This window comes from Colossoma macropomum, unplaced genomic scaffold (genome assembly GCF_904425465.1).
Source record: "Colossoma macropomum unplaced genomic scaffold, Colossoma_macropomum, whole genome shotgun sequence".
In the NCBI taxonomy this organism is placed as follows: Eukaryota; Metazoa; Chordata; class Actinopteri; order Characiformes; family Serrasalmidae; genus Colossoma; species Colossoma macropomum.
This window is the reverse complement of record NW_023494784.1, coordinates 42,778,514-42,804,691: the sequence shown is the minus strand read 5'-3', so window position 1 is coordinate 42,804,691 and position 26,178 is coordinate 42,778,514. Positions and strand designations below refer to the sequence as shown.

Sequence of the window (26,178 nt, the reverse complement as noted above, 5' to 3'; positions counted from 1 at the left end):
TCATTTCAGAAGAAACGCTGGATAAGCAGGTGTCTAAAACCTTTTGGATGTATACTGTGGTTCTTTGATTTATCTGGAATTCATATTCATTTACTTGGAGATGAAAAAAGCCAGAGTAACAGCTTTAGACTGTAGTATGTTTAATTCCAAGATTAAAAAAGATCACATTTTATAAATAGTAGAAAAAGAAATGCTCAGTCATTGAAACGACAAGGTGCCTGTCGGGACCGATAAGCTGATAAGATGTGCACTCAGGAATGTTTTATGAATCACTTCCGTCTGAATAAGAAGGCGGCTCCTTTACGATCTCCCAAATGGGCAATCAAAGCTCATCTCTCACCTGAAAAAGAAAGGGAAAAGATGTTTTTCAGTGAATTGTGGGTTAATAAAAAGTCACGCGTTTGTCGAACAACGGGCCATAAAGAGTTCTGCAGTATTTATGCGGCTGGATCAAAAGCAATCTGACAGAAGTGAAAGTCATATAACAAAAAGACATAAAATAATAAAATAATTTCAAAGTATCCAAGTAGTTTATGTGATGCAAATAAAATAATCTGATTCTTAATGAATGTTGTTTATAACTGGACTGTAATAGACGTTGTCACTTCAGTAGAATTTGCTAAGCAAGCATTAGTTCTGAGGAAGGGCTGTGTTCGCTTGAACACTAAGATCAGCCAGAGCTCATGTTCTTTACAGTGCATTCAATACAGGTGTGGATCAAATATTCAGGTGATAAATAGAACATCAGATTTGTTCGTGTTTATTCCAGCTTCCATTCTTTTCAGGAGACTCACTTTCAGTTCCTCAAAGAATCTGCAGACACACCTCCAAAGTTCAGTCTTAGAAGCTGGTTGATCATTTTCTGAAGTAATCAAACACATTCAGTGGTGTTGAGGTCTGGACTCTGGGGTGGTCAGTCCATCGTTCAGCTTCTTTGTTTGATGTGTCCGTCTCCTTTTCTCAGTGAGGTTCTTCTTGATCAGCTACACATCCTTTCAGACCCACAGCGCTGAGTCGTCTTCTCACAGTGGAAGGATGGACAGAAACACCTGTGGATGTTTTCAGATCTGAAGCAGCTTGATTTTCTCCTCTCTCTCAGAGATGAAAGCTTTAAGTGCTGTTTATCTGATGGGGGCAGTTTTGGGGTCTACCAGGTCTTCCAGGTGGTTGTCAGGAGCCCGACTTTCTCTGCAGCTTTTAGTCATTATTTTGAACTCCAGTTTTGGAAACTCCTGTTTTTACACTCATTTTCCTGTCCCACCTTATTCAAGTGGATTACCTTGTAACTAATCTCCTCGGTAATATCTACTGAAAAATGAAGAACTTGTATTTAATGGGCGTCTTGACTGAAAATGAAATGAATGAAGGATGGCCTCTGACTTTGCATAGTGCTATGTTAACAGAAAAACAAAAAATCTGTCCATTATTCCACTGTGAGAAGACAATTTCTCAATACTGATAGGATGTGTAGCTGTCAAGAAGCCCTTACAGCTACACACGAGAAAAAGAAATTGATAAAAAAAAAAAGGAACATTTCGCTGTTTGTCGGAAGAAAACCTTGTATCTCCAAATTGATAACTTTACAGGAGAAGGAAAAAAAATACTTTACTTTTAATGGAAGTCAATGGAACCAGAGATTTTTTCCAAGTAATTTTGGGCCATTTCTTTTTATCCATTCATCATGAAATTTACACACAATGTAAAGGACCACTCACATTTTCAAATTATATCAAAAACTGAAAAATGAAAAAAAATGGAAATACAAGGTTTCGTTCTGACAGCAGCGATTTTCACTAAAAACAACAGACCAGACCTCAACATCTTCATATACGTTTGGGGTTACTTGGATCATGAGAAGCCTAAAATGCAACCAACATCTAAAAGACCATTAAACAATGAACAGGATGCAAATAAACAACACAAATAAGAGAAATATTCAGATGCGATTTTTTTCGCATTAAACTATTTATAACAAATGCCAAATTGTTGTGCTGCGACAAAAAAGTGCAGAACGACTATCAAAATATATCCTTTGCTTCGCACAAAACCAGCAAATTGTTGCATTGTGCAGGATGCTTTCCACCTCGAGTGGTGACAGAAAAAAAGGGGAGTTTCTCCGCCTCATTCAGGAGCTAAAACCTTATAAACTCTTTCATGCACAGCTCTGATCTCTGTAACTCATTTTAAGCTGATTTTGGAGCTGCAGCTCCTCACATGACGACAGGCTGAATGTCTTTAAGTTCAAATACTGTATCTTTTGCTCCTCGCAGAACTGTGACTTTCGACTACTTTCCATTTTTGGAAAAGTGAAAGTAGCGTGAAGAGCTGCACTGCTTTATCCAGAAGGTGAAACTTGAACTGCCTCCACATATGACTCAATGCACGTATCCCTGTTTGAGCTGCTTTTGAAGATTCTAATACTTTTAGCTGTTGGGAAAAGTCCCAGTTGCTGGGACACAGCCAATCAGTCATCTTGGTTGTTGCCATGCCAACGCCAGAGGCGACCATGAATGGTCAACGGGTTCATGCTGCCGGTGAAAGTTTGCAAAAATCAAACAGAGGGCGAATAAAATAATGTCTCATTTTCAGTGTCCGATAAAATCACATTTGGTGTTGCTACCTCAGTGACTGCTATGCTCATATATGCTAGGCTATCTGCTAATCTGCCACAGTATGTTGCATCGTCCTTTGCACAGCTCCACATACTGTACCATGTAACGTGTACTGCCTGTGTTCTGTTTTGTATTTAATGTAAGTCTTTCGTATTTATTTACTGTACTGTATTGTCTTCACTGTGTTTACTGAATTGTCTTGCACTTGTGTTCCTGTGTTGGTCCTGGAGGAATGTTGTTTTGTTTCACTGTGTACTTGTATAGAGCTGAAATGACTATAAAGCCTGACTTGACTTGAAAATGTTGTCAGTTATACAAATTCATTTACTGCCATCTGAATAACAGATAAAACGAATAATGCTCAGCGTGTAAAGGCCTTAAGACTGAACTTCAGAGGTGAGGAAAAAAAAATATACCTGCAGATTTCTTTGAAAGCAAACAGAAAGCAGATCTCCTGAAAAGAATGCAAGCTTTAAATACAGATGTTCTGCCTTTTTCTTGTACTTTATGGCTACTTTGACTAAGAATTAAATTAATCAAAGGGTGGCCTCTGAACTTTGCACAGTTGGATGGATGCCAAGAGAACATTACCTGCCTGACTGCACTGTGCCAACTGTAAAGTTTGGCTGAGGAGCGATGATGCTATGGGGTTGTGTTTCAGGGGTTGGTCTAGAACCCTCAGTTCCAGTGAAGGGAAATCTTAATGCTTCAGCACCAAGACATTTTGGACAATTCTATGCTTCCAAGATTGTGGGAACAGTTTGGGGAAAGAACCTTTCCTCTTCCAGCATGACTGAGCCCCAGTGCACAAAGCAGCTCCACAAAGACATGGTTGGGTGAATTTGGTGAGGAAGAACTTGACTGGCCCTCACAGAGCCCTGACCTCAACGCCATTAACTACAGCGGAGATTGTGATCCAGACCCTCTCGTCCAATATCAGCGTCTGACCTCTTCTGACTGAATGGGACAGAAATTCCCACAGACACTCTCCAAAATCTTGTAGAAGCTTCCCAGAAGAGTGGAAGCTGTTATAGCTGCAAAGGGGGACCAACTCCATATTAATGCCTATTGATTTAGAATGGGATGCCATAAAAGCGCCTGTAGGTGTCCCAATACTCTTTGTCCATATAGTGCATTTGCACCAGACCAGACCTGACCTGCTGTAAATATCCTGTACGTTTAGTTTATGTACTGTGGAAAATGTGCATCCAAACACGAGGATCTTTGTGGCTGTATGTCAAACAAACCTTGTTTCTATGGCAGTAACAGGGGAAAAGATCATCCTTGGGCTGCTCCACCAGCTCCATGCCTTCACGAACTTTAGGCTCAGTTACCTGCAGCTTGCCGTACTCCTGCAGAGGATACAACACACCAGAGAATCAGACAAATCAACGTCAGTCCATAATAAACAAAAACCTCAGTATTCACAGTCCTGGATGTGACACAGTGACACTGTTGGCGTCAAGAGATTTGTATGCCTTGAATTTTTCTTTCGTACAGACGCTCGGTTTTTCCACATGGTATACAAAGATGTCCAGCCACTCTAACTCTGGCCATTTAGTTGGATCCTTGAGACCCGAGAGTGAGTACAGGTCAGGAAACCTCGTTTGCTAAGCGTTACCTTATTAGTGTATGACAACCTGTCTTTTGCTGGCAAACCATTAAAATAATTGGTGGAGGCGTCTGAATGATCCATATTTCTGTTCACATCTACACCTGACACCGGTACGCTAACTGAACTGTCACATTCTGCCACCAATTAAGCTCCGCCCACAAACATCATCATCTGTTTACAAAGACAAAAATGGTCTATAAAGCATTTAATTTAATTATTCATCAGATTCTTTTTTTACGGCTTAAATTATTACTTTAAAAAGGCAAATACAACCATGTTTTCCATTATATGAGCTCTTTAAAGAGCTCTGAGAGACGTACCCCAGAGTAACTTAATCATACCTCCATAATTATAAACCATTTACCTTAATCTTATGCATGCGTCATATGAAAACATTGTAACTCCCATTTTCCTCATTTTATAACTTTTTTTAAAACACCATTTGAAAACACCAGCTGTCCCTTACGCTGTGTGAACATTTCATGACAAGCGCATCAACAGAAAATGGTCTTAAATTATTGGAAACAGAATCTGATTAAGTTCAGATTAATTCTCATTTGTCTTATCTCAGCACTGCCCACACACGAGCTGCACATAAAGATTCTTAACAAAGGATCATATAAATTTTGAGTAGCTGCGGCCCGCCTGACCTCCGCACCTCAAACGTACAGTGTTTTATAACTATAGTGCTTTGAGGCCAGAATGGGAGTTTAAAGATTAATGTCTGCAGTTTTGTGGTTATAGAGCACCATAAAGCACTCCTGAAGAGAACGGCCTTAAGGCCATGCTGTTTGAGAAGTGCTGTAGCCGAAGAGGAAAAAGAGGGGTCAGATTTTCTATACAGGGCTGAGGTACCTTCCTGGAATAATCAGAACACGGTTTATATAAGATGGAGTGTATAGATTAATATGTAAAATAGGTGATGGTGTAGATGTGCAGGACAGTTAAAGCTACATTGTAATAGTATATATTGTGTAATTACATCTGTCACTTTAGATACTTTCAATTTTTCACACTTGCAGGATCCAGTGTTTAAATCCCTATGTAGGGCACTATGTAGGGAGCAGGGAGCCGTTTGAGATTTAGCCCAGTGTGAGAAGAGGGGCGCAGCTGGACTGTGTGTTAAATAAGACTCGTGGTGGTAATTTGGTGACCAAAAAGTACTTTTAAAGCGACAGTTTTTGCATTAAACAGTGCTGTGTTATCATATGTTCATTGTTATACGACAATGTTAAAAAAAATTCATGAAATGTCCGATGGGCGACCGAACGTCCTCATTCAGAGGTCCATGATTGCTTGGCAAGGATACCACATTGATACCACATTATATCGATTATTATTAATAATAACTTACATTATTTTAAGAAAAATTGTTTATTTTATCATATTTTATGTTGGCTGCCATTTTATAAAAGCAATAAGCTGCTTGAGGCCGTACATTACAGTGATTTTACCACAGGGAATGGAGTTTTAGGCAAAAATCGCAGTAACGCACGGCCTCTCATTGCTTATTGCTTTAACAGCCAAGCGAGCTCTCCCATTGGTTAGGCCTTTAGGAGCTGAACTGAAGGCCTTATAGAGTAGATTGACAACCAACATGATTAGGAAGTGACAGAGGAATCAACCAATCCCATTTTGATTTACAATGAGGGACCAATTGTGGGAGGAAAAAAAAACAAACACTCTAGGCCGTCTGTAAGTTCTAGATATATCACTTACTGCAAATATGTAGCCTTACCAGCTTTTAGTTGGTCAGGAATGGAAAACAGTGGGACAGCTCTGTGCCAGGACACTTTACTGAACGAGTCACTGTAAAACTAATACAGTCGTATGCAAAAGTTTGAGCACCCCGGTCAAATTACATGTTTTGTTGATTTTCTATGTGAAAATAAGTGAACACATCCTCTACTTACATATGATCAAACTTAAATATGGCATTTTTCACTTGCAATCACCATTTATTTGCGCTTATTTGAGTTAAACATATTGTAAAAACAAAAAATAAAGCTGAAAAACATAATACATACAGTGTGCCACAACATTGCACAGGCCACATTTTTTGTTTTATTCATTTCACCAATAAGTTAAATTCAGCAAATAAACAAACACACAGAAGTGTGTCTCTGTAGAGGCTGTATTTACTTATGTTCATGTTAAAAATCAACAAAATTTCATTTGTTTGCCAGGGACGGCAATCATTTTCCACATGACTGTATATACAAGGTCAAATGTTAAATTAATCTACTTTACAAGCTTCGAATAAAGTTTGCAAAGTAGGTTTTTGACATTTATGGCCTGAAGGTCACAGTTAGCTGCTCTGCTATGCATATTTGATATGGGTGTAGTTACCGAACAGTAAGAATGATAGGACCATAGAAACCCGATCTATACAGTAATGTAAAAGCCAGTGACAATCATACTGTTTCAAATTTGAATAATTCTGATAAATGTGTTTCATTAGGACTCTTGACTGTGGAAGTAAACAGCTCTGCTGCTACAGTCTTCCTATAAAGCATATAACAAGGCAACATGTTTACACAGTTATAATCGAAAAACGAATGATATTTTCATATTTATTTACATTGTAGAAGAAGAAAGACGTGAGGTTCAGTAAAATGTCTTAGTGTAACATCTGTTGTAAAATGATTTCACAGTGAATTAGTGCTTTTTTTACACATTGTAATATTAAAAACTGTCAAAATAAGGTCACTGACATCACAAAAGGGAGTCCTTAAATGGTAGCCATCCAAAAGTTTATTATGCGTGTCTATAACTTGAGAATAACAGTCAGTTTACATTGTAATTCCTGAATAATAAGCCTTAGTATGTTTATGGGATTTAAAGGGGATTTGAAGGGTTAATATACATTTGGCTGAAGCAGCCATCACAAAACGGAGGAAGCGGTTAGAAAATGCTTAAAACGTGTCAAACTGTAATAAACAAGGCACAGAGAACATAACAGACCAGATGTTAACGAGGCTGTGAGAGACTCAAGGTCAGAATGGAGCTCGTACTGTAAAACACAAGAATCAAAACTCTCTCAATATTGCTTAAAACTGCTTTAAGGTTAAAGTTTGATAGAGGTTTTTAAATCCATTTATTTAAGGCAAGCATACAGTTGGTGTAATATCAAACATACTATATAAAAAAAGACTATTATTATAATAATTGTTATTAGAGATAGCACCGATTCAATACGAGGTATAGATAATGGACCTATATAAGCAGAAAATACTGGATCGGATATCGAAAAAAGAATGAATCTGTACACAAAGTCATTCAGTGTGGTTTGAGGTCGGTGGTGGTGATGGGAACCAGACGTCTGAAGAGTTTAATGCCTCTAAACAGTCCGTCACAGACAAATTATTAGATGAAATGTAAGTGTTTTGACATTTTAACACTTTAACACTTTTTTTCTCCTGATTTATACCTATATTACCATCATCAACATTCCATATAAAACTCAGAAGACTCGTGTAGGTTCACTAGGTTTTGGATAGTGAATAAAACGGCTATATTTGTGTTGTAAACATGGCGACCCCTGGTTCCTATCACCACCACTGTAAAGAAATCTGAGTATATTTCTCAAGAATAAACCATTTCACATCAAACCACCTCACAGAAAGTTTGATAAAATCAGTAAAATCGGCAAAAATATAGCATCAGACCGCTATAGGTTGGTCTCTAAGGTGTCAATATCAGAAAAGAAAAAGTAATATTGCACCATCTCTATTCATAATTAATATTATTACTATTATTATTTAGCAGAGACGTGAGGAACGGTATCTGTCAATACTCCTCCAGGTACACGTAGTTACGGGTGTGCGTGGTGTCACGACATGACTTAGCGTTAATTAACCTCTGTCTGCTGTGTCCTTGGGTCCGTTCACATAAAAATGATGGGTGGAGATAGAAGATTAGATATGGTTAGATACACAAGCTGATAAGCAGAGACAGGAGGAAAGGAGGAGAAAAAGACAAAAGACAGAAGGAGACGAGCGGCCGCTGCTCTTCAGTAGCATGTTTTAAAAGAAATACACTGTTTTTTTAACACTGAGTGGGTTTAAAAACACCTGTGTACCTCAGTGAAGGTCATGCGTAACACAAAAAGTGGAGAGTTTCTAAGTCATTACGTTTTACAGTTAGGCAGAGTTCGATACACACTTTTAAGAAAAGTTTAACAACATTACTTTATAATAAAACTGATTTTACAAGCAGAGCTTCAGCTTTACTGGGAGGATGTGTGTATTACTTCACATAGAAGAAATGCAGAGTAATAAACTGGAGTAGTATAGTAGCAAATAGTAGTACTATAATCGCAAATCCTGGTAACTTTACACTAAAATGTGACTTAAACTCAAACAGGAATGGCTACAGGTTGTGGTAACGTCAGTGTTCATGTTCTGTTTAATTAGCTTAAACACAAACAGCTGAAGGTTATGGTCATCTTTCTCACTGGTGTGTTGTCAATGGTTATGGTTAGGGTTAATGCACTGCCCCGTCTCAAATGGTCAATGGTACAAAAAGAGGACAACATGTTCCAGACCGCTGTGCTACTGTAAGTGGTATATAAAAAGCGAACAAATAAAAGTTTGTTTAAATATTATTTGAATATTGCTGTGAAAAATCAAACATCAAATCCATCACTAGTACAAATATGCGGCCTTAGTCACTCATCAACTTGGGGAAGATTGCAAGAAAGTGCGTTGACCTTCATAAATCTGGAAATGGCTATTAAAAAATAGCCACATGCCTGAAAATGAAAATCTGCACTGCTATGTTTATGAAAAGTGCTCTATAAAGTTTATTCAGGTTTAAAAACAATCAGATACAGCCAGATCAATAAAAACAGCCCGAAATGACTATGACGTACTGAAGAACATGAGGTTGGGTCGTTACCTGGAAGAGTCTGAAGTAGTAACAGAATATCTGGTCACCCATCAGCTGCGTGCGGGCAAACTGCTGACCAGCCAGGGCAATTTTCCTGGCCTGTGAGTGAGAGAAAAGAGAACAGGGAGAAAGAAAGAGAAAGAAAGACTTGAATATATCCCAATTTACATAAATAAGAAATCCATCAAAACCTCAAGAGAGATTACAGTGTAGAAAGTGGCTCAGTGTTATTTTCGTTATGATATATTTTACTGTCGGACCAAAACCTCGTATCTCCCAAATGGTAACCTTTAAACCTTCAATGTACATTAATGTGAATGTGATTACAAGCGTTTCTGCTGCTTCATTCAACATGAACTGTTCATACACTGTACTGGATCATTTTTTTTTTTGTTAATAAGTTTTTATGAATTTTGATAGTAAACACACAAACAACATTCTCCGCATATCAATACCACAGAAGGATGGGGGGGGGGTCTTAAAAAAACTAATCAAAGGGGAAATTTGTATATATACATACATACATACATACATACGTACGTACGTACGTACGTACGTACATGTGTATATATACACATCATACACATACACATTCAGCATAAGCAAGATGTCTATGATTACAGACTCTTAACATAATTAATGGCCTCACTGGTCCAAAAGCGAATTGTTGCTGCCTTGGCATTGGAGAATTTGGCAGTTGCCCGTTCTAGAATAACAATGTCCAGAAAATATCCACACCATAACTGAGATAAAGAAAGGTTAGGTTCAAACCAGCCCTTCAAGACTGATTTCTTAGCCGCAGTTAAGGCTGCCGTCATGACCTTTCTTTGTTGTACAGTAAGCATCAAATTAGAATCATCAAGAAGTAAAAGTAAGGCTGGAGACGAGGGAATGTTGACGGACAAATAACCAGACGAGATTCGTATGACATACAGCCATAAAGCCTTCACAGCTGAACATGACCAAAACATATGAACACAGTCTCCAACTAAACCCAGCTGACATCTGTTACAATTTGTCATTCGAAAGCTTCAACAAAAAAGCACGGCAGGGTGTGATGTAAATCCTGTGAGCTAATTTAAAGTGAATTAGCTGATGAGACAAATTCTCAGAAGACACAAAAATGTTACGCCACACCGCGTCCCAATTTGCAGAAATTCGGAATGTACGCAGGTCTCTATTCCAGAGCTCTACTGCACCTAAAGGAGAATTCTTAAATTGAATAAACAAAATCAAACAAATGTGAGACTAAGCCTCGAGAACACTCCTGATTACACAAATGATCCAGTAAGGAATGGTTCTTCAACTGAGTGTTCCAGGGAACCCCGTATCTGGACGATATTATGTAAAACAAATAAAAATGACCGAAATGGAGATGCAAGGTTTGACCCAACAGTGAGGATATAGTACACGGATTCGTAGAAAAGGTTATTTTAAATTACTGGAAATTATTTTTACCATGAAATTCAACAAAGCTTACTTTATAGAAGATTAATTAGTTCAACATCACATTAAAAAAGAAAAACTTCCAACTGAAGTGAATTCAGTCTAAAGCCCCTATTTGAGCTGGATTAGTTTTACCAGAGGAGGTCCAGTTATAAGTGTATGATTTAACTGGCTGATTTATACGGGATAAAGGATCTCTGTAATTTCCCCAAATATACATCATTGCGCAGATGTTCACCTCAGCATTATGCACCACATTTCTGAACAACAGCAACACGCTGAATGGAGTATGGCCTTGTGAGAGGTGCCTTCGAGATCTCATTTTCCTTCTCCTTGTGATTCAGCCATCACCAAATATGTTTCAGTAGTCTTGTCATGAACTTGGGGATTAAGGGTCAAATTGAGCTCCATTTTAGCTGATAGCCTCATCTTCAGGTCAGAAAAAATATATATGTATAAAGGGAGGCACTGTTTTGTACAAATTTGGAGTCAAATTTTCTAGTTCCACCTTAAATGGTGCAGCAGTAAGTGCGAATGAGAAGCCGACTTCAGCTTCTGCCATTTTCTGTTACACTGTAAAAAAGTGGCTCGTCAGACCAACCTAAAAAACATTACTTTATGTTGTAACAAAAAATAACATTGATTCAGAATCGTAGGACGTGAGATCATGTGCAAATTAGTTTTTCTATTGTTGCTTGTTTTCATATTTAAGTAACATGACGTGTGAACCCACACAACAGCACAACTGCGGTCTTTGACAAATCTGTCCAGCACAGTTTAAAGGTTTCCCTACTGAAACACACCCACTAAACTAAATGTAGGGTGTGTTTGAGTAGCTAAAACACCAAATTCTGCTGGACACTGGCCCTCCAGGAAGGTGTTGTGCACCCCTCAAAATGTTTTAAAAATCATTGGGGTGGGCAATATGACGATATTTTATCATGCTGTGAAAAAGGTAATATTGAATCTGATATTACACTGAAATGCCCATCACTAGTATAAACATGCAGTGACACAGAGGCCAAATTCCCTTAGTCATTCATCAACCTGGGGAAGATCACAAGTGCGTTGACCTACATAAATCTGGAAATAGCTATTAAAAAGAGTCACATGCCAGAAAATGCACATATGCAGTGCAAGGGGAATGATTAAGAAGTTTAAAACAACTGGAACTGTAGTGAACCTGCCTGGAAAAGGACGCATGTACAATTTTGGGGTCACCAAGTTTTTAAAACTACAATTGGACACCACCTCCATGCCAACAAACTACATGTAAGGCATGCCACTCAAGGTGGGACTGGTGTAAAACACAATAAAATAAAAAAAAAAACAAAAACAAAAAGGATGGTTATACTTAAAGGACGATCAAGTATGGTGGAGGTTCTGGGCCGTATTCCCTAAAAAGAATCTGAAAACCTTGTTAGGAGACATGGCTTCATGGATTCCATGAAGTACCAGAAGAGTTTTCAGTCACTGAAAATATGGACAAAATGCTAAAACTGGTTTGTGGTTGGACCTTCTAGAAGGACAATGATCCAAAACATGCATAAAAATCCCATCGCTTTCAACACAGTCATCCCAGTCCCCTGACCTGAACCCCTTTGACAAACCTGTGTAATGAGCGGAAGAGGCTCAGAGTCTAAAACAGACGACCTAGAACCCTGGAGCATCTGGAGAGATTCTGTATTGAAGACTGGGCTCAGATTCCTCATATTCATTAGACATTATAGGAGAAAGACTCAAGGCTATTATGTAGAAAAGGGATGGTGCACAAAGTAGTAAATTCAGGGGTGCCAATAATCAGAACCCACTTTTTTCATATTTTTATTATGGGATTGAGATAAAAAACTACAACCCCAATTCCAAAAAAGCTGTGTAAAATGTATATAAATGTAAATAAAAACAGAACGCAATGATTTGCAAATCTCATAGACCCATATTTTATTCATAATAGAACATAGAACACATATCAGATGTTGAAAGTGAGACATTTTACCATTTCAGGAAAAACAAACGCATTTAGAACTTGATGGCAGCAACGCATCTCAAAAAAGTTGGGCACAGGGTCGTGTCTAGCATTGTGTAGCATCCCCTCTTCTGTTTAACAACAGTATGTAAACGTCTGGGAAGCAAGGAGACCAATTTCTGGAGTTTTGGGAGAGGAATGTTGTCCCATTCTTGTCTGATGTAGGACTCTAGCTGCTCAACAGTTCTGGGTCTTCTTTGCTGGATTTTTCGTTTCATGATGTGCCAAATGTTTTCCTATTGGTGAAAGGTCTGGACTGCAGGCGTCCAGTTCAGCACCCGGACTCTTCTTCGCGCAGCCATGCTGTTGTGATGGACGCAGTACGTGGTTTAACATTGTCTTGCTGAAATCTGCAAGGCCTTCCCTGAAAGAGACGCTGTCTGGATGGGAGCATATGTTGTTCTAAAACCTCTATATACTGTTCAGCATTGATACTAAGCTTGATGGTCCCTCTCCTCGAGTCCGCAGGACACGGCGTCCGTGGTTTCCAAAAAGAATGTCAAATTTTGATTCATCTGGCCACAGAACAGTTTTCCATTTTGGCTCAGTCCATCTTAAATGAGCTTTGGCCCAGAGAAGACGGCGGCGTTTCTGGATCGTGTTGACATTTGGCTTCTTCTTTGCATGATACAGCTTTAACTTGCGTTTGTGGATTGCACATCGAAACTGTGTTCACAGACAGTGATTTATGGAAGTGTTCCTGAGCCCAGCAGTGATTTCCAGTACAAAATCATGCCTGTTTTCAATGCAGTGCTGCCTGAGGGCCCAAAGATCACGAGCACCCAATATTGACCGTCTGCCTTGTCCCTTGTGTACAGGAATTTCTCCAGATTCTCTGAATTTTTGATGTTATGTATTGGAGATGGTGGGATATCTATAGTCTTCACAATTTTACGTTGAGGAACATTTTCCTGAAATTGTTCCAAAATTTTTGGACGCAGTTTTTCGCAGATTGGTGAACCTCTGCCCATCTTTGCTTCTGAGAGACTCTGCCACTCTAAAATGCCCTTTTTGTACCCAGTCATGTGAGATAGTTGTAAAATTGCTCCTCCAGCTGTTTTTTTATTAGTACCACTTACTTTTCCAGCCTTTTGTTGCCTCTGTCCCAACTTTTTTGAGATGCGTTGCTGCCATCAAGTTCTAAATGAGTCAATGTTTTTCATTAAGTGGTAAAATGTCTCACTTTCAACATCTGATATGTGTTCTATGCTCTATTGTGAATAAAATATGGGTCTATGAGATTTGCAAATCACTGCATTCTGTTTTTATTTACATTTATGTATACTGTATGTATATTATGTATATATTTATGTATATTTTATTTACATTTATGTATACCGTGTCCCAACTTTTTTGTAATTGGGGTTGTACCCCCCCCACCTTTGCCAAAGGTGCTAATAATTATAAAATTGATAGTTCAAAAAAAACATGAAGCACTTAAAATGATTGACACAAATCACAACAATGACTACATCTGATAAATTAATATATACACTAATGCACAAAGTAATGCAAGGTAATAGCCTAATATGTAAATATTTACACAATATCCATTCAATTTTGACTAAGGATTTAATCTTAGAGCATCATGAATTAATATCTAAACGTTTGTGTCTTAATTTGGCAGAACGCATTTATTACCATCAGATCTCTGCCATAAAAAGTAATTATGTAAAGCATTTTTTAACAATGACTGAACAACCCTGAACACTGCTTTAATTTTAGTTCGTGTCCATCGTAAAGATAGTGACGGTATCTTTTAGACTATGACCGCTGAGAGAATTCGCTTTTTTGATGATCTTATAAAACGTGGTTGACTTATGCGAGCCTACTCGCAATGTAGTAAGAATGAAAACACTACAAACGTCACTCTTATAAAACACCCTGAGCACAGGACTTTAACTTTCTTAGAAAGTTTGACTGATGCCCTTTTTTTTTTTTAAAAGTCTTTCCAGTGTTAAATTTGGCCTTGAAAGGGCAAGTCCAACGGTTTTTCAAAAAATTAAACATAATTAAATGGTTAAGATGTAAACAGAGTCATTCAGAGTGGTTTGGTGTGAAATGCTCTGTTCTAGAGAAACATGCCGAGTCTGAATTATTCACAGTGGTGGTGATAGGAACCAGACGTCCACCTCTAAAAGCTCCCTCACAGAACGTTATTACATGAAACGGTTATGAATTCACTGCCTGATGTCTGAGACATTGTTTTATGATAGTTTTGTGATGAAGTTTTGGCTTAAAATGTATTTTAATTCAAATATTTCATTTATTTATCACCAACATTCCACCTAAACACTTGTGTAGGTGGTTTTGGATGGTAAATAAAACGTCTATATTTGTGTTGTAGACATGGTGACGTCTGGTTCCTATCACCACCACTGTAAAGAAAATCTGAGTCTGTAAGTTTCTCTAGAATGGAGCATTTCCTATTAAACCACTCTGAATGTGTTTACATCTCAAGGACTTAATTATTCAAAATTTAATTATTTGAAAAATCGGTGGAGTTCCCCTTTAAAACCACTTATTTCATTTTTATTGTCTTTTATTGAACTTTTTAAAGTTGTCTGTCGTTGTCACTCGCTCCGTCACTTCTTCATCCCCGTATCTCAACAAGTATTCGGCTGCATTGTTATCTACAGCAATAAATATGTAAAACGTGCATGTTAGCTTCGTGCAGCATTACATAACGTACTTTATATAACGTTTATAGCTGTACCTCTTCATCGTGGTCTTTGGCCCATTGGATCTTCTCCAGCAGATCACTGAGGTCTGCCTTAAAAGGGATGTAGTGGACCCAGGGCTGGAGCTGGCTGTAGAAATGTTCATAGTAGACGGAGTCCTGCTTCAGCACCACGCTGTCCCCGGCCAGCAGGTAAGGCAGCCGATACGCCGCCACAGTGCCGTCAATGTTTATCTGGTATTTATACTGACAAACAACAGATGGAGTTAAACCAGGGCTGTGAAGGAGCTTCCACTGTACATCCATCCATTCATACATCTAACCATCTATATCTCTACACACTTAAAAAAGATGGTTCTTCATGGGTTCTTTAGTAAAGAACCATAAACACTCAAAGAACCCTTTGCATGATTAAATGATTCTTTCCATCACGAAAGTGTTCTTCAGATGGATGGAGAATGTGCTGTAGATGGTTGAAGAAGAGTGTTTCTATGGTTACAAGCTTGACCTCATAACAATAGAAGAAAGTTTTTTGGTGCTACATAGAACCCTTTTCAAAAAGGGTCTATATAGAACCATCTACAGCACATTCTTAAGATCCCTATCAACCCTAAATCATGCAACGGGTTCTTTGAGTAGTCATAGTTCTACATAGAACCACTTTCTTTACTAAAGAACCCTTGAAGAACCATCTTTTGTAAGAGTGTATACACCCAGCCAACCCATCCCTCCTTCCAAGCATCCCTCCATCTATTTGTCCACCTATCCAACACATCCATCCATTCATCCAACTATCTATCCATCCATCCATCCATCCATCCATCCATCCACACAACCCATCTATCCATACATCCACACATCCATCCATCCACTCATTCAATACATCCTTCAAACATCCATCATCCATGAATAGGATGTACGTATTTGAATCCACCCATCCATTAAAAACAGACCTATCTATCTGTACATGCCTCCATTCATCCACCTATCATCTGTTCATCTATCAACTCATCCATTCATCTGTTCTATATAACCGTGTCCATCCATGAAAGAGATCTATCCATTAAAACCGTCCATTTATACATGCAACGATCATCTGTTCTTCAGTACAAACCATTCATCCATCCATCTATGCCACCTATCCACACATACATGCATCCATCCATCCTTACAACAGATTAACATTCAAACATCCATCCATACATGCATCCACTGATTCATTCATCATCTATATAACCCAACCATATCCAACATGTATATCCACCAAAAAGATCCTTCTATCTCCAGTCATAAACCCATCCATCCATCATTTATATAACCCAACCATCTATCCACTAAAACAATTCCACTAAAACAATTCCATCTACAGCCATAAACCCATTCATCCATCCATCCATCCATCCATCCATCCATCATCTATATAACCCAACCATCCATCCAACACATACATCCACTAAAACAATTCCATCTACAGCCATAAACCCATCCATCCATCCATCCATCCATCCATCATCTATATAACCCAACTATCTATCCAACAAAACAATTCCATCTACAGCCATAAACCCATCCATCCATCCATCCATCCATATAACCCAACCATCTATCCAACACATACATCCACTAAAACAATTCCATCTACAGCCATAAACCCATCCATCCATCCATCCATCCATCCATCTATATAACCCAACCATCTATCCAACACATACACCCACCAAAAAGATCCATCTATCTCCAGCCATAAACCTATCCATCCATCAATCCATCCATCCATCTATATAACCCAATCATCTATCCAACACATACGTCTACCAAAAAGATCCATCTCCAGCCACAAACTCATCCATCCATCCGTCTATCTTCATTCATTAACTCATTCATCCAACCCATTCATCTCCATCCACTAACTCACCTGAGTATCCATTCATCCATCCATCCATCCATCCATCCATCCATCCAACCTGTTGATCCATCTATTTCCACCAATGAACCAATCCATCTATATATCCATCCTTCTACCCATCCCACTCATCCATCCATCCCCTCACCTTAAAGAAGTCAAAGAAGGACACGTGCTTGACGAGTGGTCCATAAAGGCTCTCGTCGTGTTTGAAGAAGAAGAAGTTGGTGAAGGCAGCGTCCAGCAGAGTGGGGTTGGCCCGTGCCAGTTTCACCAGCTCCAGGCGCTCCCTCCTGCTGTCCCGGCCCCTCCAGAAACCTGTACCATTCTTCTCAGCCCATGGTGGACCTGTGTTCCCTTGCACTGACAGCATGTCCAAACTTACTCTGTATAAATGCAAGAGGGGGAATCAGCAAGTCTTCTCTGTGTATATTTCACCAAGCATAGTGAAGGATTAGCATTAGACAGCTACCTTCTCTAGAAAGCAAACCAAAAAATTCTGTTCACATATCACACCATCCATACCTGCCCATAGTCTCCAACACAGACTCTGTGAGGTCATAGGTCGGCATAACGATGTCTCGTGTGTCATTGGACCCACACCAGGAGAAGATTGGGTGGAGATTATCAGACGTCCGCCTCTTCTCCAGGGGCCAGTCCCCCAAATTCACAAAGAATTCAACATCTGGAAGCCTGACCTGATCACATAGAAAGACAAGATTAGCATCACGAGCATTGATTACTAAATTATTTTAATGAAATGAGATAAACCAACTTCAGATCTGAAAACATCCACAGAGGTTTCTGTCCATCCTTCCACTGTGAGAAGACGACTCAGCACTATGGGTCTGAAAGGATGTGTAGCTGTTCAAAAAGAACCTCACTGAGAAAAGGAAATGGTGTTCTCAGAACAATGGACTGACCATCCCAGAGTCCAGACCTCAACATCACTGAATGTGTTTGGGATTACTTCAATTGTGAAAAGCACAAAATGCAAAACCAACTTCTAAGACTGAACTTTGGAGGTGTGGAAAAATATCCCTGCAGATTTCTTCAAAAAAACTGAAAGCGAGACAAGAAAAGAACACTGAAAAGAACGGAAGCTGGAACAAAGACAAAGAGTGGACACACAAAATACCGAAAAATGAATAATTTGTACTTAATTGGCATTTTGACTGAAAAATAAATAAATTAAAGGACGTCTCCGACTTTTGGACAGTGCTGTATTCAGAAGCAAAACATCTCAATGAAGCTTTTGAATCTTTAAATGATTTGAATCTTTAAATGATTCATCCCAGCTCAAAAAATGACTATTTTATGTGTGTCATTATTATTAAGCTACAGTTACAGTTATATGCAACAATATAATAATAATAATAATCATTTTTTGAGGGAAACTTGGTTCTGAAACATGGTTCCACGCAGCACCAAAAAGGGTGCTTCCTTTAATAGAACTAAGTAATAGAACTATTTAAAATGTTGTATAAACCTTTTCTTGCTAAGACAGCAGTGTAGAATGTATTATTGATATTTGATTGTACCTTCTTGTCTTTCTGAATCAGTATCTCAGTTTAAGTCATAGTACAACACTGCCCCCTGCCGACTGAAAAAATATGGCAAGCGACAATGTGACGGATGGCTCAACGTCAGTTTCTGTGCCTCTTTTCGCACAGATGAGACACCAGATCAGACACCATGGTTTGATCACTAGCAGCACAATTATATTAAGATTTATATATATTTTTTGAGGTGGTCAACTAACACTTACTTTGCGTGCAAGAGAGAGAAGAAAGGCATCCATGAAGATCCTGAAGCCCACATGCTCTCCATATGTTTTGATATAGACCTGCACAAACACAAAAGCACAGCAAACACATGATAACAGTGCAGCAATAACTGTATATATCTATATTTTCTGTGCAAAAATCTTGGTGTGTGTACGTATAAACTCCAAAATTACCAGACGGCTCTTCTAGTGACTCAATTCGGCTACTTTAAGGTGCACCCACTGTAAACACAGGTGTTCAATTGTGCAAACACAGCATGATCTCCATAGAAAAGCAATCAATAATAGAATGGGATGTTCCGGAGCAGCCACACACAAGCCTAAGGTCACCATGCCCAAGGCTGAGCTTCGGCTAGAGGGGTATAAAGCCCCCCCAGCACTGGGCTGTGGAGCAGTGGAATTGAATTCTCTTGAATGATGGAGTTCCATCCAACACCTTTAGGATGAGCTGGAGATCCAGAACTGATTTTCCAACATCAGTACCTGACCTCACTAATGCTCAATCAAATCCTCACAGCAATGTTCCAACATCTAGTGTAAAGCCTTCCCAGAAGACTAGAGGCTGTTACTGCAGCAAAAGAGGCCAAACTCTCTATTAGTACCTTTGATTTCAGTAGAAACGCTGGATAAGCAGGTGTCTACAAACTTTTGGACACTATTGTGCATCATATGTGTTTCTTGTGTTTTATTTATTCTCACTTATGCTCTGTTCTGATTGGCTGACCTGTATTAAGTCTTGTTCAAATAGCAGCCCAGGCTGATACACTCCTAGTAACATCAGCGTGAGTGGGCGGGGCTAAACTGCTATAGGCTTAATCGGTGGATATATGTAAATGATTGTTTTCCATGGCATCAAACAAACAGCGAATTCAAAGCAGGTGGATCCCTGAGAGCTACACTCTTAAAAAGATGGTTCTTCAAAGGTTCTTTAGTAAAGAAAAAAAAATGGTTCTATATAGAACCATGAACACTTAAAGAACCCATTACGTGATTATGGGGTTCTTTGCATCGTGAAAGCAGGTTGATAGAGAATGTGTTATAGATGGTTCTATATAGAACTTTGTTTGGAATGGGTTCTATACCGCACCTAAAAGGGTTCCAGAAACCTTTTTTGGTACTATATAGAACCTTTTTTGCGAAGAGTGTACCTGGTTGTCTTTGATGGTGTAGTGGCACAGGCTCTGTCTCTGGCCGAAGCGCTGAGGGATCTCGTGGGCATTGCGCTCCAGGTCCACTCTGGGGAAAACAGACAGATCACGCTGGATCTGAGGGAAAGAAGAGGGACAGTGCATATGCTTCTCCCATAAGGCACCACTGGACTCTGGACAGTCACATGACTCATGGTACACTGGACCTGGAGAGAGAGAAAAAGACAGAGAGAGAGAAAGATAAAGTTTCAAATTATGCAGTCTAGTAATTTTTCCATTAAATATAATATAAAACTGAATTTTCTTTGTTCTGATATTGTATTAAAACCCTGTTTTACAGCATTTCGTTCTTTCCCCGAGTCCATATGTTGGAATCAAGCTGCAAAAACAGCCAATTCTGGAGTTGCTGTTTTTGTGATGTCACAAAAAAACATATACATTTACATATACTTGCCTACTCAGCCCACAGCACTTTAGCTCCACCCATTCACACAGAAGTTATAAGGAGTGTTTCACCCCAGACTGCTTTCTGAACGAGGCACAATACAGGGCAGCCAATCAGAACAGAGCTCATTTACATTTCAGCCTTAGACACACAGTACCAAAGCCTGTTTAATTCTAACCCTGCATTCACACCGGCAGCGACTTTACACCTTTTGTCAGTCAAACTGCTGGTCACTCATCGCCTGTGGGCGTTTCTGAACTCGAATGGACAGCTGGTTGCCATGGTTTCACTGACGCCGAGCACAAATCAGAGGCGTTCCCGCTAAAAATAAAAATCCTGGTTCATGAGGAGCCCGGCCTCTTCCTATTTCCCCCATTATATCAAAAACATGACTGCACAACAGCAGAGGGCGCCCGCGAGCGAGTCCTCAATGAATGGGGGTAAATGAAGCTAAATGGTTAAAAACAAAAAGTTAAAATAGTTTCTAATCACTCGCCCAGAACTTTCCTTTAGTTTTAGAAAGTAGGAGGATGTATTTCACTAAAACAGCCCAAAAAAATGTACCTGTGTGTTTTTTTTTCTACAGCAAACGGGTTTTTGGCAGCAGGACGCTAACATTACTGCTACTGAGTGCTGATTGGTGGGCGAGTGGAGCAGCTCATTGGCTGTTCGCGCTCACTGATATCATGAACGTACATGAAGTGCCGTTTTTAACTCCTATAACTCGAGTTTAAAAGCTCTTAAAAACATAACAGCTGTGTTAAAATGTTTTACGCTGTTCTGTGTTTAGTGAATGAATGTATTATTTAATATTAAAAATGTTTAAGCATTTATAAACTATGATTTTGCTCAAATGCTCCTTTTTAACTCATTCATTTTGGACTCGCTCGGGAGCGCCCTCTAGTGTTTGAGAAACCTGGAAGATATTACAGGGTGGTAATTCTCCTCTCTACAAGGTCTCTGGTTTAATGCTCAATTCCTACTGGTAATCACCACGTCGCTTCGCACCTCCACTCAACTTTATTGCGTAGCCGACTCCGCCTACTTCGCAACACCAACGTTCTCGTCACCTCATGTCCTCGGAAATCACCACCTCTCATTGAAAATGAATGACCGCTTTGTGGTGTCGCCTCACTGCTAGTGTGAATGCAGGATAATAGATAAAGAGAGGCTGGAAAATGGTCATGTAAACGTGAAATATGACTGTTTTTGGCACATAAAACCATACGAACCCCACAAAAGTAGGAGGAAACGTGCCAAAAATACATAAATAAATAAATACTTTCATTTATGCACTTGTTTGTTTCTTCATTTATTTATTTCTATATTCTTTTCTGCGGTGTGTTAATCAGAAAGACTAAACCTACACACTATTGGTTGATCAATTTGATTACTCTTGCCTTGTTTTTGAAACACTGCTAATACTTTATTGATCTGAGCCAAGTATTAATTATTTATTTTCTGTTTTCTGCTACTTATTTATTTATATATTTATTCTTTAGGCATGATTCACCCTCCAGACAAAAGTGGATGTCGGGGGACAAAAATAAAACACAGTAAAACTGCAGGATACGGCTGTTGTAAAATACGACCATCACCTTTGAGTACGTACGGAGATTTGGCCACGTGTTTGTTCTTCAGTAGGACCTGAATGTTCAGGTCAGTGTAGCTGGCGTACATGCGGTACCGTACCAGGAATGACCCGTCCCGACGGTCCAAAACCTGCACCCAGATCCTGGAGAAGGGCTCTGATGGGGAGGCGATCTTCACCTCGAACGTGTTCTCTCCTGGTGAAGAAGTAAAGCTGAAGACCGTGGAAGAAGATCAAGTGGATCAAACAAAAAGACAGACAGATTAATTGGTGAGGAGATCCAGTACAGACTTCAATCTACCAGAGATTCCTACTGTTTTGTATTTACATTTCAAAATGTGTTCAATACTGAATAAATAACAACGATAACACAAACTGCACTGCAGCGATCTCTAATAGTACTTCAGTTAACTTATCTGTCTGAAATCAACCTGCAAAAACAGCCCATTTTAGCGTCGCTGTTTTTGTGATGTCACAAAAACCTGTACATCTACATATATTCACCTACTCAGCTTACAGCACTTTAGCTCCGCCCATTCACACAGAAGTTATAAGGAGTGTTTCACTCCGGACTGCTTTTTAAATGAGGCATAGTACATGGCAGCCAATCAGAACAGAACTCATTTACATACCAGTCTTAAAGACACAGTAACAAAGCCTGTTTAATTCTAATAGATATAGAGATGTTGGAAAATGGTCATGTAAAAGTTAATTAGGACTGTTTTTGGCACATAAAACCATACAAACCCCACAAAAGTAGGATGACCAAACATGCCAAATTAAGAGATTACTACTGTTTTGAATTTAGATTTCAAAATGTGTTTAATATTGAATAAACAACAGCGATAACACAAACTGCACTGCAGTGATCTCGAAAAGTACTTAAATAAACTGATTTCAGTATCAAAATTACACATCTTTAAATCGTTACTCTCCTAGCAGCCAATAACAGATATCGCACAACTTGGGGCCAGTTTTCTAGCCACACAGCAAAAACAGTTATTAAGATTAACAATAACTTAACAGCCACTCTTCACTAAACCTGCTCAGGGCAGCGTCTACAATTGAAGGGGAATTCCACCAATTTTTGAAAAATCTCTGAATAATCAGCCCAGAGTCATTCAGAGTGGCTTAATGTGAAACAGTTGATTGTAAATAAACTTACTGACTCAGATGTCTTTACAGTGGTGGTGATTGGAACCAGGGGTCGCCATGTCAACAACACACATACATATTTATTTACTATCCAAAACCACCAGTGCTAGTAACACAGCAACTTGAAATAATATTGCATAATTGCATACATTTTTTCATAATTATATCAAAGTCAGAATGATGAGATATCAAATCAGAATTATGAGAAAGAGAAAGTAAGTCATAATTATGAGCTGCTAAGTCAGTTATGACATTTAGTAAAAATTATAAGAAGTCATAATTATGAGATCTTTAGTCATAATTACTATCATATAATCATGACAAGAAAGTATTTATTATTATAAGAAAGTAAGTCCTTATGAGATGGTAAGTCATAGTTATGACATTAAGTAATAATTATGACAAAGTAAGTCATCATTATGGCACAAGAAGTCATTATTAAAAGATACTGAGTCATAATTATGAGATGCTAAGTCATAGTTGTGACATTAAGCAATAATTATGAGAAGGTATGTCTATTATGAGAAGTCATAATTATGAGATAGTAAGCCATAATTATGAGATGCTAAGTCCTAAATATGAGCTAGTAAGTCTTAATTATGACACTGTAAATCATTATTATGGGACAGCAAGTCATAATTATGGAAAACGACCTCATTATTATCACTTAATAAACGGCTATATGTTTTTTCTTTCTGGCTGAAACGGGCTTCCATACAAACTCGACAGCTTTACCAAAACCTGCGAAACCTGGCTGGTGCCACTCTCTGCTCTGGTCCACTCCCTGTTAGCCACGTTAGCTTTAAAGTTTTACGAGGCTCAATTTGGCTTCTTGTGCGAATTTTCCGTACCACCTTAAACGGTGCAGCGGTTGCAATCCTAGCGCCTACCGTCGCCAACACGTACCTGCAGCAGTACTTAAGGTGGAACGGAAAATTCGAATAAGAAACTGAAGCTATATTGGCTTTTAGGGCTGAACTAACGCTTTTTTAACTCTCAGGAGGCTGAAGTTTGCTTCTTGTGCGAATTTTCCGTTCCACCTTAAACAGTGCAGGAGTTAAATTGTAACGCCTGTACAGTCGCCAGAACAGAACGGCACCATTTAAGGTGGACCGGGGAATTCGATTAAGAAGCAAACCAACTGGGTTAGACGTTTCTGAGCTGAACTAACGATACGAATTTTCCGTTCCACCTTAAACGGTGCAGGAGTTACATTGTAACGCCTGCACAGTCGCCAGAACAGAACGGCACCATTTAAGGTGGACCGGGGAATTCGATTAAGAAGCAAACCAACTGGGTTAGACGTTTCTGAGCTGAACTAACGATACGAATTTTCCGTTCCACCTTAAACGGTGCAGGAGTTACATTGTAACGCCTGCACAGTCGCCAGAACAGAACGGCACCATTTAAGGTGGACCGGGGAATTCGACTAAGAAGCAAACCAACTGGGTTAGCCGTTTCTGAGCTGAACTAACGATACGAATTGTCCGTTCCGCCTTAAATGGTGCAGCGCTGCTCTAACATTTAAGGTGGAACGGGAAAGTTCGCGTAAGAAGTCTACTTATTAGCTTTTTTGGGCCGAACTAACGCGTTTTGACTCTCAGCAGCGGCGGTGACGGCAGTCTGCAGGCCTGAGCTGACGGCTCTTACTTTCTCCCGGACTTGTCCACAGCCTGAATGAAGAAGAAGCGGGCGGGCAGCACGGCGTCCCCCTCGAGGCCGAGACCCCACACCAAACTTTTAGCAGCGCTCGGCGCGGGACTGCCGGCGTTCCCTCCAGCTGAGGAGGAGGAGGAGAGCCAGAGGAGCAGCGGGAGAAGTCCCCCGAGGGCTCCGTGCCACATCGCTCGCCTGTGTGAATTCACACACGTGTCGAAATGGAGGTTGAAGCGGCTCCTCGGCAGATGAAGCGCCCTGATTTGTACTCGTAAGACGCCAGACTGCCTTTAGTTCCCCATCGTTAGCCCGCAGCTCCGCTACAGCGACTCCACACACAACTCAGGCTCGCTGTTAGCTTACAGCGAAGGATCCGGACAAGCCGGCTTATTACGTTTCCCACTCATATTCCTACAAACCCCTCCTCCCGGTCCATTCTGCAGGAATCTGGCGGAATACGGGTGGGAAAAGAAACCACATGAGTCGAGGAGACACTCGGGCTGCGTTCCCAATCGCTGAAGTGCACTTTTTAGCCTTTTTGTGAGGGTGTTCCAAATCTCATTGGCAATTAAATTTCCTGCATTTCAATGGCAGAAAAATGAATGTTTGCGCTACACATACAGAAATGTGTGTATATATATATATATATATATATATATACATATATATATATATATATATATATATATGCATAGTATATAGATCTTACATATATGTCTGATACATAGCTGTATGTATCCCAGTACAGTTATAATTGTTAATATGTTAACTGTTTGCTTTTAAATATTAATTTATTTGAATGTATCAGGGAATTAAGCTTTTATTTATTTCATGTTTAAATGATTTTATTGCACAGCTTACCTGTGAATGTTTTCGAGTTGTATTGTATAACATGACGCTAGCATATATACTAATATAACATCCATATAGGAACAATGTTTTCTATCATACCATTAAACTTTAACCATATCTTTGCATTCACTGCAATTTTTACCACTATATACCGTCCTTCTGCACTTTATATGTAAATAATACTGTATTTTGCACTTCTGGTTAGATGCTAACTGCATTTCATTGGCTCTGTACCTGAACTCTGCACAATGACAATAAAGTTGAATCTAATCTAATCTAATCTTAAATATATGTCTCATATTTAAAATATGTCCATATGTGACAAATCCAAGTTGGATTTAAGGGAAATGTGCTAACATATGCCATATATTTG

The 26,178-nt window shown here is 39.2% G+C and overlaps 1 protein-coding gene across 3 annotated transcripts; it reads right to left on the bottom strand.

Moving 5' to 3' along the window:
* Positions 1–137: 137 nt before the first annotated feature.
* Positions 138–25,369, bottom strand: poglut2 (protein O-glucosyltransferase 2). 3 transcript variants are annotated; one of them, XM_036571875.1, is made up of 10 exons: positions 24,948–25,369; positions 22,150–22,355; positions 20,107–20,312; positions 18,941–19,018; positions 17,698–17,870; positions 17,321–17,558; positions 15,306–15,515; positions 9,127–9,216; positions 3,860–3,964; positions 138–340 (listed from the first exon to the last, which is right to left on the bottom strand). In XM_036571875.1, exons 1-10 carry the CDS (start codon positions 25,139–25,141, stop codon positions 323–325), a joined length of 1,518 nt encoding a protein of 505 aa, XP_036427768.1. In that variant the 5' UTR covers positions 25,142–25,369; the 3' UTR covers positions 138–322. The 3 variants fall into 3 exon arrangements, with proteins under 3 accessions (XP_036427768.1, XP_036427787.1, XP_036427777.1); XM_036571894.1 differs by lacking the exon at positions 24,948–25,369 and having other exon boundaries at positions 22,244–22,344; XM_036571884.1 differs by lacking the exon at positions 24,948–25,369 and having other exon boundaries at positions 22,164–22,271.
* Positions 25,370–26,178: the final 809 nt, after the last annotated feature.

Bases quoted from the DNA above. Each gene is read 5' to 3' on its own strand.
- poglut2 (XM_036571875.1), bottom strand. From the start codon at position 25,141: ATGTGGCACGGAGCCCTCGGGGGACTTCTCCCGCTGCTCCTCTGGCTC. The intron at 20,313-22,149 runs GTGATGGTCGTA...CTCTCTCTCCAG, and splicing joins ATCTCCGTACGTACTCAAAG to GTCCAGTGTACCATGAGTCA. The intron at 15,516-17,320 runs GTGAGGGGATGG...GTTGTTTGTCAG, and splicing joins CCTTCTTTGACTTCTTTAAG to TATAAATACCAGATAAACAT.